At 39.4% G+C, this 15751-nt stretch overlaps 1 protein-coding gene across 1 annotated transcript in view; it reads right to left on the reverse strand.

Annotated features, from left to right (window-relative positions):
- Window positions 1-15751, reverse strand: part of LOC108278521 (synaptic vesicle glycoprotein 2C) — a 42185-nt gene that overhangs the window by 8604 nt on the left and 17830 nt on the right. Inside the window, exons 3-8 of the mRNA XM_017491962.3 lie at window positions 14037-14217; window positions 11712-11863; window positions 5466-5599; window positions 5165-5254; window positions 2355-2465; window positions 1891-1979 (exon numbers count right to left, since the gene is read on the reverse strand). Of these exons, the coding sequence (XP_017347451.2) occupies window positions 1891-1979; window positions 2355-2465; window positions 5165-5254; window positions 5466-5599; window positions 11712-11863; window positions 14037-14217 (757 nt within the window). The remainder of the gene's footprint in view (window positions 1-1890; window positions 1980-2354; window positions 2466-5164; window positions 5255-5465; window positions 5600-11711; window positions 11864-14036; window positions 14218-15751) is intronic.

Raw genomic sequence — 15751 nt, forward strand, 5'->3', positions numbered from 1 at the left:
AGGAGAACTGAATGAGTAGCAATGATGGAGCAAGAAAAAAGAGAAAGGGAGTGATTTGTTGGGAGAAGAGAAAAGAAAAAGAATGATGATGCCCCTCTACAGTCCACCTACTCGAGCTCTCCCTGACAGGTTTAGTGCATGTTTTACATGTTGAGAGAGATGCGTTGGTCTCTCACTGTTTCTCACACACACACACACACACACACACACACACACACACACACACACACACACACACACAAGGGAAGATTAAGGATAACAAAACAACAGGATTACAGCCCCTGTAGATCAAAAACCTGCAAAACGTTCAGTGTTTGAACTAGAACAAACGCATGCACGTCTATCATAACTATAATATTTCAGCAAACAGAAGATATGCTAATGCTTTGATGACAATGTTACTATTAGGATTCATATTTTATGTGATAAAATACATATAAAAATACTGTTATTACATAGTTATTAAATTATATACAGTTGGTGAACTGTTAACTACAAGTTTCGTAACATTTTGGTCAAGCAAGTTCAGCTAGCTAACAAACAATGACAAAAAACAAACGTGTCGTTAGCTAAGGTTAGTTAAATTAGCTAGCTTAAAGTTTCGATGAAGTAGCTAACATTGTTAAAGTTTGCTAGTTAGTGGCTGCTGTTACATTATATTTCAAATCACATAAAGTTGGCTCATTTAAAATCAGTCCTTTTGTTAGCTAGCTAGCATTACGAACTATGGTAATTACAGATGGATGTGTCCCCCTGGTGCAGCTCCGCCTCTGGGCCCATCCACACAATGACTATGATGACAACAGTAATTACACCAACATTGGGCCGTCTTGCGCAGCTCCGCCTCTGGGCCCGTCCACATTAACGACAGCTACTGTTAGCGCAGCAATTATGAAAGGACAGCACCTCATTACACTGCCAAAGACACACCATCACTGTGTGTGTTTGGGAGAAAAAGTGTGAGTGTGTCTGAGAAAGTAAGAGAGGTCATGTCTAAGCAGTGCTCTCATTTTCTGTTTGGTCAGAGATCACTGATTAAAAAAAAAAAGGAAAGAATAGAACATAATATGATATGAGCTTTAAAAAGGATCAAGGTTACATGGATGGAAATGTCTAATCTGAGAAAGGAGAGATGTGTTTAAGTCCCGAAAAAGTTTTATTACTACAGTCAAAAAGTAAAGGTTTTCTCAAATTTCCTGTCAGATTAGTTAATTTTTGCTAGCTAGTGTTAGAACTGAAGATATGGCCACCTGTTATGCTGGCTAGTTAGATAGTACTAGCAGTGAACTTTTATGGCATAAAATCTTCCCAGAAATCCTGTCAGGTTAGCTCACGCTGGCTAGAAAAGACTGTATGTACATTTATGACTTAAAGTCCTTTCAGAAATCTTGATGAACATGTATAACTTTAAATTCTCCCATAAATCCTGTCACGTTACCTCATGTTAGCTACGACAAAAAAAATTATGACAAAAAACATTCCCAGAACCCCTGTCAGTTTAGCTCATGGTAGCTACCTGACGACGAATTTATCACCATACAAGAATATGACTCAGAAATCCTGTCAGGTTAGCTTATGTTAGCTAGCTGGTTAGGGCTAGCAATGAGGATTATGAACATTAATCTGATTTAAAATCTTCTCAGATTACCTCATGGTATCACTGGCTGTGAAAATTACAAACGTTTATAAATATGAGGTAAAAATCCCAGTTAATTTTAGATAGCTAGATAACAAAAAATGTCAAAAGCATATTTCGTGCTGTTCATGCGTGTATACAGTCTGAACAGCGATTACTTTCTTCCTACTTCCTACTTGAAGATGTTCAAAAGCCAAAGATGTGAGTGTGTGAAGGTGTGTGTGAGAGCAGGAAGAGGCGGAAGTGTTTCTTACCCGAAAGACAGAGAGAACCACACTATAGCCAGCTTCACTGTGTTGTCTTTCACAGGGTAATCCCAGCACCTTAGGAACGTTAGCCAAATCTATGAAACGCACACACAGACACATACACACACAAATACATGAATTACATATGTACTAAAGCTACATTATTTCATAGCACATAAAAATGACACACAACAGTACTGGAACTTGATATTCCGGCACTAAAGTTGCCCTGTGGTGGACTAGTGGCCCGTCCAGGGTGTATTCCCGTCACCCTTCCAGCGTTCCCAAGATAGGCTCCGGATCTACTGCAACCGTGACCAGGATAAACTGCTTAATAAAGATGAATGAATGAATGGAGATAAAACTGACAGCTGAACTGGTGTAAATGCGCCAACAACTGGTGTGTGTGTGTGTTTGTTTGTGGGTGTGTGTGTGTGTTTGTGTGTGTGAATGAGCAGATGCGGACTCACTCCACGGAGTTCACTCCGGATTCGGAAGAGGACTTTAGCGGCAGGGTTTGCCGACTCTGACTGCATCTCAACGAACTCGTCCAACTGCTTAGGGATCTTTATACGGTTAACCTGCAGGGGGAGACATAGAGTTACACACTCACACCTACACCACAATGCTGCGATAAAAGTGAGGGAGTCGGAATCCGCGAAAACTTTCACACTATCACGCTGTGTTGCTTTGTACTACAAAACTTTACAAACATGCATCAAGATGCACATCGTGTCATCTTGGAATTTTATCATTCGAGCAGCAGCAGAAGCGGGAACAGGTAATAACAAGGCATAATTACTACCATAATTTCCAGACTATACGCCGCTACTTTTTTCACACGCTTTGAACACTGTGGCTTAAACAATGATGTGGCTAATTTATGTATTTTTACAGGCTAACGAGCTTCATGCCGCCAAAACATTTAGCCTCGTCACATCGGACCAATGAAATTACCGAACAGGTCACAGTGGACCAATGAAACTGTTCGAATTAAATCAAACGCACTCACACTAAATTCTTCAGATCAGTCATTTTGCGCTTCATGCACACACCCTCATCATGAAAAACACACAAAGAAATGCATATGATGCAGCTTTCAAGTTAAAGGCGATCGATCTGGCTGTCGAAGAAGGAAATAGAGCTGCTGCACGTAAGCTTGGCATCAATGAATCGATGACGTTGGAGACGGCAGCGTGAAGAACTGACTCAATGCAAAAAGACGAAAGAAGCTTTCAGAGGTAAGAAAAGCAGATGGCCCGAACTTGAAAACGTTCTTGAAGACTGGGTGAACACATAGAGAGCAGACGGCCGAGGTTTTCCCACTGTGCAGATCCGACTGACAGCCAAAAGAATCGCCAATGAAAAGAAGATTGAAGATTTTAGAGGTGGACCATCGTGGTGTCTCAGATTTATGAGACGAGAAGGCCTGTCCATCAGGTCACGGATGACTCTGTGTCAGCAACTCCCTCCCGACTACGAGGAAAAAGGTACAAACTTCCGCAAATTCACTCAAACAAGGATAGCCGAGAATTCCATCGGACCAGACGACATCATAAATATGGATGAGGTAGCATTGACGTTTGACCTGCCTCTTACTAGGACTGTTAACAAAAAACGTACTTATGAGGCTCTTCAATTCCGACACTGAAGAAGATGACTTTAGTGGTTTTAGTGCGCAGGGGGAAGATGAAGATAGCAATCAATGACTTTTCCTGGTAGGCAACTGTATTTTTTATTTTTTTTATTTGTTACAGGCACTGTTCGGAAAAAAGCATTTATGGTACGTATTTAATTAAAAGTTAAAAAAAATCTTTCTGTGTAACATCTTTCTGTGTAAATATCTCATGTTACAACGTGGACAGCTGTGGATTATAGACAAGTGCGGCCTATATTTTACATTTTTTTTTCTTTTTAAAGTTAGTGGGTGCGGCTTATATTCAGGTGCGCTCAATAGTCCGAAAATTACGGTATATATATCTTTCATTTATTTGACTTTTTATTGCGACCAACACTATGTTCAAAAGAAAAACCTCTACTTTCTCCTCACTACATTTTCAAACATTATTCTATAATCATATATTTGTAAATTCATAATCAGCCCCGGCCGGATTTCCATATTTTGCGATCGCAGGAACGAATATAAAATCAAGCAAATGTTCGGAGGAGCTTGCGATTTTTCAAAATTACTGCAGATTTTCTGCAGGTTTGGGATGAGACGCGTCACTTGAAGTCGTCATGACGCACGTTCAGTCAAAGCCCTCTTCAGTTCACGTGCGTCGAACATGAGTACAGCAAAAAGGTCTCATTTACCAACAAACAACCCTGTGAAAGACAGTGCGAAACAATTTCGTGCGAATGCGATTTCGCCGATTCGAGTAGGTTTCCACAAAAAAAAAAAACAAGGACACCAAACTCTGCAAATTGTTTTCCTACTGGGAGAGCTATCTATTATAATTCAGCTAGTGTCTGTGGTCAGAGTTATTATCATGCTCGATTAGGAATAAATCTTAAAGATTAGGAATGATGCTGTTGTTAGTAAGTCTCATCTAAAGTTTTCCCATACTCCTTGATTCCTTGGTGATGGCAGCCCTAATTTATAATCAAGATCGGAAATCTTCTTTCTTATACTTAAATTTCATACTTTAAGTAAATGTAAAAGTTCATACTTTTCTACTTTAACTTGAGTGAAGAATTTGATGCTGGACTTTTAACCGAGAATACATTTATTTACATGAGTCATTGTGCTCTTACTTGAATAAGTAATTTGGGTACACATCTGTGATCAAAGAGAACAAAGTTTAAGGAGCTATTTTGAGACGGGTAGAGGATAAAGAATAAACCCAAAAAAAGAAAAAAGGTGTGTAACCATATGTGTTTGTGTGTATATGTATTCTTCAGCCCTTTGTGAGGACCAAAAAGTCCTCACAATTATAAGAAAGTGTCAGACGTCCTCTTGGTTATCCGGTCCTCCCAAAAAATATAGTTTCATTGGATAATATTTTCCTTTAAATAAAAGTATGTTTTAAAAAGCCAAAATATCTCCATTTGGTTACTGAGTTTAAGGTTAGGGTTGTAACGGTAACGGCACAGAATTAATCAGCTACAGTAATTATATATAGTAATGGAAGGTCCTCATAAAGATAAAAAAACTGTGTGTGTATATATATATATATATATATATATATATATATATATATATATATATATATATATATACACACTACTATATATTATACTATTATACCATATATACTATATACTACTATATAATACTCACAGTAAAAACTTTCTCTGGCTCTCCTCGAGCACGCATGTTGGTGTCATGGATCTGTTTCAGCACCATCCACGCCTCATCATGTTTCCCCGTCTACAAATATGGAAAACATTAAGACACAGTCAGATACACTTACAACATCAATAAAACACACACATACTGCTGTGTTATAAAAGGAATGAAACACTTCAAGGATGCACTGTTATACGAAAATAATCAAACCATCATGGATTATTTTCCTATACCGGAAAGCCTGAGTGTTTTAAGTGTACTTTATGCTCACACGCTCACATTCACAGCTTACCTCTAGGAAGTAGCGTGGGCTTTCTGGCATGAAGGTAAGAGAGACGACCGCGCAGACACACGGTAGTGCGCAGACGACCACGAACACTCTCCAACTGTGGAACTGATACGCGGAACCCATGCTGAAACTCCAGCCTGCAAAATTATAAGCAAGGATGCTAGTATGCAAGTACGCTAGTGTGCAGTTAGAAAAGTATGAAAATGTACAAGTAAGTTAGTATGACGTATGCTAGTATTCAAGTGTGCAACTAGGAGCGATATCATGTCAGTATTCTAGTACGCAGGAGGGCTTGTATGTACACATGGACACATGAAAGTATGCTAGTTTGCAAATATGCTAGTGTTATATGTATACCTGGATACACATAGATAAACAGAATGAGAATACACACACACACACACACACACACACACACACACACAAACAGTACCCTCTGGGGTCTGAGTGGCAGAACAATGTGTAATGCAATTATACTTAATTCCCGAGTCTAGAGGTGCTGTGAGAGGCACTCGGAGAGCGTTCCATATTTTCTCTGCCTGTCTCTCTCCATCTCTCTTCGTCAGACTAAAATAAAAATCTGTGACTGTGTTGATCCTGTGATAATGCTCTTAAAGAATAATGCAACCCCTGCTGAAAAATACAACAGAAACCATCACAGTAATTCTAATGGTTTCCACTACAAATACCATTACAAGCCATCAGCTGTTAACCATTAAAACCATTACCAAATGGTTTCCATTATGTAGCAGGACGTAGGTCTTTAATGGTATCTACTAGACATAACATGCCACCAAGGAATTAGCAGTAGAGACCCACTGGGACTGTTACAATTCCCATTAAAACCAATACAATTCCCATTATAATATATGCTATATAATGCTAGTTTAGTGCATTATGTGCTAGTCTGTTTACTATAACACTAATTTGTGGGCTAGTTTGTTTACTATAATGCTAGTCCATAAATTACTCTATTTACTATAATGTCAGTTTGGATGCTAGCAAAACCATTGCAACCATTGCATTAAAACCATTAGCTTACAAATTCTATAAGGGTTTCCATGGCGCTTCTCAACAGGGACTCCAGTGAGTAAACTAGCATTATAGAGTTAGCCAATGACATAACATTATACTAAATAAACTCACCCATGGGCTAGCATTATATTATACAGAGTTAGCCAATGAAATAACATTATAGTGCACAATACTGTAAATGTAAATGTGAATAAACTAGCACGCAAACTACCATTATAGTAAGCAGAGTAACATATGGACTAGCATTATAGTAAACAAACTAACCCACGAACTAACGTTATATTATATAGAGTAGTCTAAGAAACAACATTATAGTAAATAACCTAACCTACCAAATACTATTATATCAAACAGATTAGCACATAGAATCATAGTAAACAAACTAGCATTATAGTAAAAGGAGGATGCATATAAACTAGCATTATAGTGAAGATGCTAACCCACAAAACTAGCATTATAGCAAACACACTAGCAAAGGAACTAACTCTGTAGCAATCAAAGCTACCCCACAAACTAGCATTATAATAACACACAACTCATTAAAAATGTAACACCCATTTAAAGTAAACTTACTTACATAACTTTAAAGGGTAATGTGATTGATGTAATATGAAATCACTTTATTAATAATCCTTGATATATGGAGCGGATACAGCGAATGTGATGATATTAAGTTGGCATAAAAATTGGTGCTTAAACCATTAAGCTGCTGCTGGGAGAAGATTAAATATTGCTACGTTGACTGATATTTTAAAAATGATGACAAACTTGTGTCCTGTTGATCATAATGGCAGCTGATTGATGCAGCGAAGATCTTTTTCCACATCACTGTGAGACACACCTGTCTTTTAAAGTCTGCACAAGATAAGAAGTGACAAACTCTAGTATACACACACACACACACACACACACACACACACACACACACACACACACACACACACACACACACACACTAACAGATCTAGGAACACTATCTAGCAGCCCTGCCTTCTTACTTCCCACTGAACCTGAAAGTCTGGATCGTTATCTGGCAGCTCAGCCTCTCTACACGTACACAGACTGAAGAGATGGATACTTGTGCTGCAATGATAATGTCTCCATCCTCCAGGCTGGATCATTATCTGGCAAAGCGCTGTAACAGTAATGAAAATCCTTACAGAGTGCTTAGATCACTATCTGCCAGCACTACTCTCTCTGAGGGTCAGCTTAAATAAGACAGGGGCATTATGGTGAGTAGTGATGTGTTCATTGCACCCTGAAGACTGGGTCATTTTTTGGCAAGCATTTTTTTTGTAAGTGCTCAGGAGAGATATAACAAAACGTTGTGCATGTCTGAGCCATAGAAACTATAACTATTATACAAATTATTCGCAAAGAAAAACCTAAATAAAAATAAAACACAGACAGTGAAACAATTACATTAACATGACCGGAAACGAATTTTATAGCGGAAAATGGAAGACAGTGTAATGCTGGGACTCTTTTCCACATTATGTAGTGCCTTGTATGTAAGTTTTACTTCTTATTTTTGTTTTATCTTATTCTCAGCCACAAAAAAATATTTTGTGTATCCATCACTGTTGTTGTACTTTTATAGTTAAAAAAAATATATTATCAGCTTTCATTTGAAATTCAGTTGAGTCTTAGGACTGGTTAAAATAATTATTTATTTACATATTTATATATACACGTCAAACCACTAAAATTCTCTGTATACATGAGTTTTTTAAAAATTTGTTTGTTTATTATTTACTGTTTTCAATATAAATTCTTGTTTTTGTTTTGCCCTAGTTTTAAAGCGGTTTTGTTCACGTCTCTCTATTATATATATATATATATATATATATATATATATATATATATATATATATATATATATATATATATACACACACACACACACACAGTATCTCACAACATTTTCAAAACATTTTCACTTAGGGGTGTACTCACTTTTGTGAGATACTGTATATCTATTTAAATATATATATATTTTTATTATATTGTTATATAACAAAACCATACATTTCCTGTGTGTTATTAACATAATGTAGGAGTGTTTTTTCTAGTTGAAATTTTTCAAAATTATTTTCAGTTTTCATTTGAAGTTTGGTTTTAGTTTGTTGTAGCATGATTTTATTAGTCTCTATTAGTTTGTAGAGATAATTTTATTTAATTTTATTCAAATAAAAATGAAAATAATTAAATTTATTGATTATAGTAGTCAACTTATTGGTGTGTGTGTGTGTGTGGTGTGTGTGTGTGTGTGTGTGTGTGTGTGTGTGTGTGTGTGTGTGTGTGAGGAGCTGCAGCTGTAGAGAATCTCATTGTATGGATTAGGCGTATAATAGACTGGAGTGTATGGCTCGCTGCCTCGGCTGCTGCTCATATCGATGTCGTGTCCACGACACAGACACACACACACACACACACATTAATCCGCATACACATTTACAGTACAATATATTACACATCACTGAAGCAGCAGAGACTTATAAACTGAAAACAATGCAGCGTAGCACAATGCAATATAACCGAGAAGCTGAGACGTGAGTCCACTCCAAAATGCACTAATATATCTGCATTACAATCAAAACAGTAAGTAAAAAGCACACACACAAACATACGCGCACACACACACACACACACGCACCAGCACTCCTCCCTCCCCAACCCCACAGATGTGGAAGCATTGCGGCAGAACCACATTTACACACTCACACACACGAGACAGGCCAATCAATTGACCTCAATTACGAGTATAGTTGTTTGCCAGACTCAACGAAAGGGGAAGGGAGGAGAGAGGGATGACAGGGAGGAGAGAATAATCAGGGAGGGTTTTGTCAAGATATCTGTTATGAAATGCGGTCAGGGTAAAATGTAGGCACTGAGAGAAGACAAACAGCATATGCACTGTTGTAAAGCTAAATCTAGCTGAAATGACTTAACTCTTTTTGACGAAAGATTTAAACACAATGCAGTGGGGTTTTTTTTATCAAGTCTGGTTTAACGGACTTGAATCGAGGTTCGATTTAAAGGTTAAATCTGCACAATGATGGCTAAAATGATCATCACTATTATTTCCATGTGCTTATCATTACTCAGTGTGTCCTATTACGTTCTTAAGGATGGATTATGCTTGCTATGAACTGTGCGTACTCCTACACAAGATGGCTGGCTGTGCATATCTCGCGGTCATTTGGACCGTCGCTTGGGCACATCCTCAGAAATTAACGCTACACGTCCGCAAGGTACAACACCATCATAAACAGCGGAGGCGGTATAGCACCATGTGACAGTGAGTCCACTACAGACTAAACAAACTAGCGTTGAATTTTAAACCTCATCGAGTTTACTGTAGACTAACGGAAACCTACCTAAAGTTCTGTTGTGTGTACCAATGTTGGATTTTCTAGATTAGTAAATACTTTTGGATGTAAGGTCAGATATGAGACGCAGCTCATGACAATGATCACGACGGTGGTGGAAATTTTAAAAGCTTGTTAGTCTGTTTAACGTCACTGTGTTCCCAAGGAAATCCCCAATTTTACAATTCAGCTTGGAAACCAGATGGATGGGGATGTTTGGGCTCTGATTTACCATCTACTGGACATTGCTTTTAACCCCCCAGCTATACATAAACTACGCAGGCAAGGGTGTGAACAATGCCGTTTGTATTGCTGCTGCTTCTGTTTATGCAAGGATAAACCAGAATAAATTTGGACTTCTGGTATTTCCTTTTCTAGTTGTATTTGCCTTAATGTTATTACATCAGCTCGGACGTTCATCGCAAGCACTTTATGCTGGTCAGGGTGGTGGAGAACCCAGAGCCTCTCCCGGGAATACTCTGTGTGAGGTGGGAATGCATCCTTAATGGGTTTGCACCACTCTCACACTCATTCACACCTCCTACATTGTTTTCGGGAGGTGTGAGGAAGCCAGAGAACCGGTAAAAACCCCATGTGGACATGAGAAGAACATGCGACGCGTTGCAAAGACGGTAACCCTTTTCGTCAATGCTCTTTATCTTCTGCTCCGTTCCTTTCTCCTTTTCCTCCTCTATCCCCGCATTGTATTTGCTTCCTTGTTTCCCTGCTATCTCCCTCTTTTTTATTTTTATCCACTTCTAATGTTCCTCTCACTTTCCCGCTCACTCGCTCCCCCTCTCCTCCCCCCCGCACACCTCTCTGCATTCACTTTCATTCGCTACTGTGTGCCTTCATCCTTTAAATATCCTTAACGCAGCCCACATTAATCATTTTCACCCACCCTCTCCCTCCAGTTCTTCTCTCCGCACTCCCTCGCTTCCATTCCTACCCTCAAACGACCTCCTCTCCTCTCCTCTCCTCTGTTCCAGATATCGCCCTAATATATCCGCTATATCCCTCGTTCTTTACCCGTCTCTTGGCTTCTATGGCCCATAATCCTCCATTTTACACGCATTAAGGAATAAGAGTACATGGACCTCATTAACATTCATACATTATAAGGGGCAATTACATTTTCTGGTGAAGCACACTTTTAATTATGCCATGGTGTAATTATGTAATGTAATAGCCTGCATGTCTCCACTCCAGGAATAATGATTTTCGTGAGTAAAAGATGCCACGCCCCGTGAATGCTTTCTGTTCAGCAAGAAACATCAACATCTACATTACTACTTCTCTGCATGTCACATTAACGTACCAACGATTTTTACATGTTTAAACAACTTCAGAGTCCCATATTGTTAAAATTCAAGGTTAGTTTTTGTCCTGTTAGTGTTGTCATACTATAATTTGCCACTGACTTAAAGTTATCTTTATCTTAGTCCTTGTGCCAGGAAGTTACCAGGAAGTCACTACTATATAAAGCAATGGTTAAAATGAAAAACTTATAATTTACCTTATACATAAGGAACGGTTGTTTAAACAATTACTGTCTACTATAATGCTAACTGATATAGTAAATATAGTACAGAGTTAAGTGTAGTGTTTTACTGTAACTGCTGAAGTAGTACAATTTATACAATATATGTTTCATCAAGTCCATTTTAGACCATTTTAGATTTGTATCATATTACTCAAGTAAAGTTTTTCACTTCATTATTACACTCGGCTGCACCATGTCACCATTTCACAATTTCTGCAAGTCTTTCATAATAAAGTGTCAAGAAACACCAAGATTGTGTTTAATAACAACACTACTCCCTGATTGGCTGTAGCTGCTCACCGTAGTGTGGGATGATGGCCCAGGCCATGGCTGAAGCGTAGATGCCGCCTATCATCCAGAACATGCAGAGCCAGCTCAGGTGCTCGCCACGCTTCTCCCTCGCCAGGAACTCGGCGAAGTACGAGAACACGATGGGCACGGCACCGCCGATCCTGTAGAGGAGCATGGGCAAGCAAGAAATAGTACATCCAAAGTGGACCATGAAATGCTGCACCAGTTAATGATGTTAAAAACTGTATATAATCAGAATGAATTTAATAATGAGAAGTGAACAAAAACAAATTTTTGGTATTTGACAATAAAAAAAAATCTAATTCCTCAAAATCCTCATAATTTCCATACAACACAGAGAGAGATATTCTTGCATCTTCTCTCACTTGTTTATTAAAATGAAAAAAGTTTTTGCTCCTATTTTGTGAGTTCCAGTAATGTTTCTTTCTTTCTCAGACCATTAAATCAGACCATTGCACTATTCCTTTTGATATTTTTCCACAATCATTTGCACCCTGTTTATTAATGATGGTTCTAAAAATAACTTCTTGTATTCGTTGTCCAACAAATGGACACTGTTCCAACACCGGTTCTTGGTTCCTGACATTCTAGCATGATTTTGGGGCTGGAAAGGAACATTTCAAAGGAACAATTACTCTCCAAAGCTGGATGGTTCTGTAAAAGTCTCTGTAGATATGTAGATCGACAATTTAATCAGAACAGGCTTTGGTTTTGCATTATGTGGTCCACGGCAAAAACGAAACGATCTCCATCCCAAGAAAAAGAATGCAGGCTTTCACTTATTACTCCATGCTTCCTAGTCCCCCACAAGTATTTCCCACTTGTTTGATGAATAGCTCAGACTGTTATACAGTAGCAGTTCTGATGTTTTGAAATATCAACATTTCAGGCTTTACGAGAAGCACTTCTCATGAAGCGTAAATCAAGGATTCTGCACTTGTCGGTGGAAAAGGGTCGAGAGGCGGGTCTTGTGTGTTGCTAATGCCAAAATCTTGAGTTTATGAGAGCTAAAGCCTTTCTGTCATCATTTAAAATATAATACGGCACCTCGATTCGATCAGCGTTCGGCAAAATGTATCTTGGGACGACCTCTGACCTGCCCAGTGTGTTTATGACCTCGTAGACACTAAGGAATAGTGAAGATGGAGGATGGAGAATGGAGAGTGATGGTGGGGGAAGGAGCACTGCTGAGAATCAGCACACCACAAGGACAAAGCACGGGCTGTTCATTCAATTAGCAATAAAACACATGCTGTACTTATCCTACTGCAATCCCCCCATCTCTCTCTCTCTCTCTCTGTCTCTCTCTCTCTGTCTCTGCTGCAAAGTCAGAGCTGAACACTGCTCACCGGGCTGGCTGAACCTCCTGGCACTGACCCATAACTTAAATGAGGAGTGATGTTAAAGAAAAGAGAAAGAGGAGGGGAAAGAAGGAAAAGGGACTGAAAAAAAAACCCGAGAGAGGGCTGAAGTGTGTGGTCTAGGGAAAAGTCTGTGTCACTCACAGAGGAGTCATTATCTCAGTATGGAGCCAGACCGAATGTTCTAAAAAGACCTGGCGAGTCTCTGAGTGCATGTGTGTATGTGTGTGTGTGTGTGTGTGTGTGTGTGTGTGTGTGTGTATGTACTCCAAAGTACATAGACCCCATAGGGAGACAAAAGAAACTCACTACCAGCCGAGGTCAAATGTTGGTCAGACCCCCACCGAAGCCCAATCAAACAAAAACTGCTCCATGGGCCGCTGTAAAGAGCACTCCAGAAATAAAAACAGCTCTGGATGAAAATAATTAAAGAGCACTTGACCCAGCAGAAATCATCGACTGATTTCATCCTGCTGCCAAAACAAACCTTAGATATAGAAAAGCAAGATGTTTATGAATGCATTCTTGCATCCAAAGATGGGAGTAAACATTCTCATCAGCAGCCTTTTAGAATAACTCTCCGAATGAAATTACACTGTAGCTCCTATAATGAATGATTTTTTTTTTTACTAAAATATTCTTTTGTGCTTCCCACAACATTAAACTGTAACTGTAAGCAGATAAAAAAAAAGTATGACGTGTTGTTCTATAATGAACGAATTGTATAATTGTCACTTCCATGTTCTCACCAGTAACGAACTGAACTGGGGGTCTCTCAGATGCGGACCGAGACCCCTGTTTATTTTTTTTTAGAACAAGTATAGGTGTATAGGTTCCAAGTATAGGTGGAGGGTTCTCGAATGCCAAAATGGACCAAAGTAAAGACCACCTATAATTGCCTAATTTGTGCAATAGCTAGTTTTCGCTAAAAGCTGAACCGAGAAACACTCACCCAAATCCCGAGAGCATCCTGCAGAAGAGGAACGTGCTGTAGCCCTGCACGAACGAGGACAGGAAGGCGAAGAAGCCGTTCACGGACATGCACACCAGCAAACACTGCCTCCGGCCCACTTTATCTGACAAACCGCCCCAGAAAAATGCTCCCACCATCATCCCCAGGTACACAATACTACCTGTGGAGCACAGAGAGAGAGAGAGAGAGAGAGTGAGAGAGAGAGTGAGAGAGAGAGAGAACAGAAAGACAAAAATTGTTCAGCAACTGAAAAGAAATTAATTATAAGATGATATAATCATTATTATATATATATCTTCTCTGGTTCTTTAATTACATTCAAATACATGACACAGAGGCCACACCTCCTTCATTACGACTAACACAAAGACCAAGTCTCCTTCCATAGGAGTCGCAGACACAGACCACACCCCCTTCATTATGGCAGACAGACAATGTGGCCATGCTTCCTGTAGTCGGAGTGGCAGACACTGTGGCCACACCTCCGTCGTTAGGACTGACAGACAAACCACTCCTCCTTCGTTACAACAGACGAGACTCAGACCACGCCTCCTTCTCTGGGGCTGACAAACAGTATGGTCACGCCTCCTGTAGTTGGACTGACAAGCATGTTGGCCACACCTCCTGCAGTTGGACTGAAAGACATGTTGGCCACGCCTCCTTCACTGAGGCTGCCAGACACTGTGGCCACACCTCCTTCATTAGAGCTGATAGACAGCGTAGCCATGCTTCTATAACTGAGACTGATGCACACTGTGGCCACGCCTCCTGCACTGGGGCTGCCAGACACTGTGGCCACACCTCCTTCATTAGAGCTGACAGACAGCGTAGCCATGCTTCTATAACTGAGACTGATGCACACTGTGGCCACGCCTCCTGCACTGGGGCTGCCAGAGATGCTCAGATGAGCTCCAGATGTACAACAAGTCTCGTCGTTTATTAATTTTGCTACATACTCTACCCGCTGATACTGCCAAAAGTCCCATCTGGAACAGAACACACACACACACACACACACATTCCAGAGTGCAAAATGCTGACTGTAAAGACTAATATTTGTTAAAACAGCATACAGAGCAAAGTGTGTGTTTCTTCCTCAATGTTAGATTCACGTGTCAGCATGTAGTCATCTACACCATCCTGCTTTACTGGTGTTTAATTTACTATAAACTCACCTTTAATTTACTCGGGACCCATGTGTTTTTCTCCTCAGCACAAAATTGTGTGCATTCCTTTCCCCAAGTCATATAGTCCATTGGTAAAATATTAAATCTGATTCATAACATAATTTGCTCAAAAACCTGAGAAAAATTAGTGTTTGAATTTAAACGTTTTTATATACAAACACTTAAACGTGCAATGTAGTAATCTTCCAGATCTTCTAGATTAGTATGCGATTTGAGACATTCAGTGCTAAGACTTCTTTGCAATAACCACTGACAGGGTGGAGATTATTTACCTGGTTGAGCAACCGTTTACCAAGTGAGCAACAGGTAAAAATATTAGTAAGGAACCATAGCAACACACCATAGCAATAAAGTGGATATGTATATCTTTGGTTGGTGGAATCTAGTGGTGTAATGTCATGACATTACCTGTATTTGTTGAGCGCGTCAAATATTTGGATAGCTATAACTGTATAGATCATATGTATAAAATTAAATATGTAAATGAAAAACATTGGGAAAAAACCC

The sequence above is a fragment of the Ictalurus punctatus genome, chromosome 18 (genome assembly GCF_001660625.3).
Source record: "Ictalurus punctatus breed USDA103 chromosome 18, Coco_2.0, whole genome shotgun sequence".
NCBI lineage: Eukaryota > Metazoa > Chordata > Actinopteri > Siluriformes > Ictaluridae > Ictalurus > Ictalurus punctatus.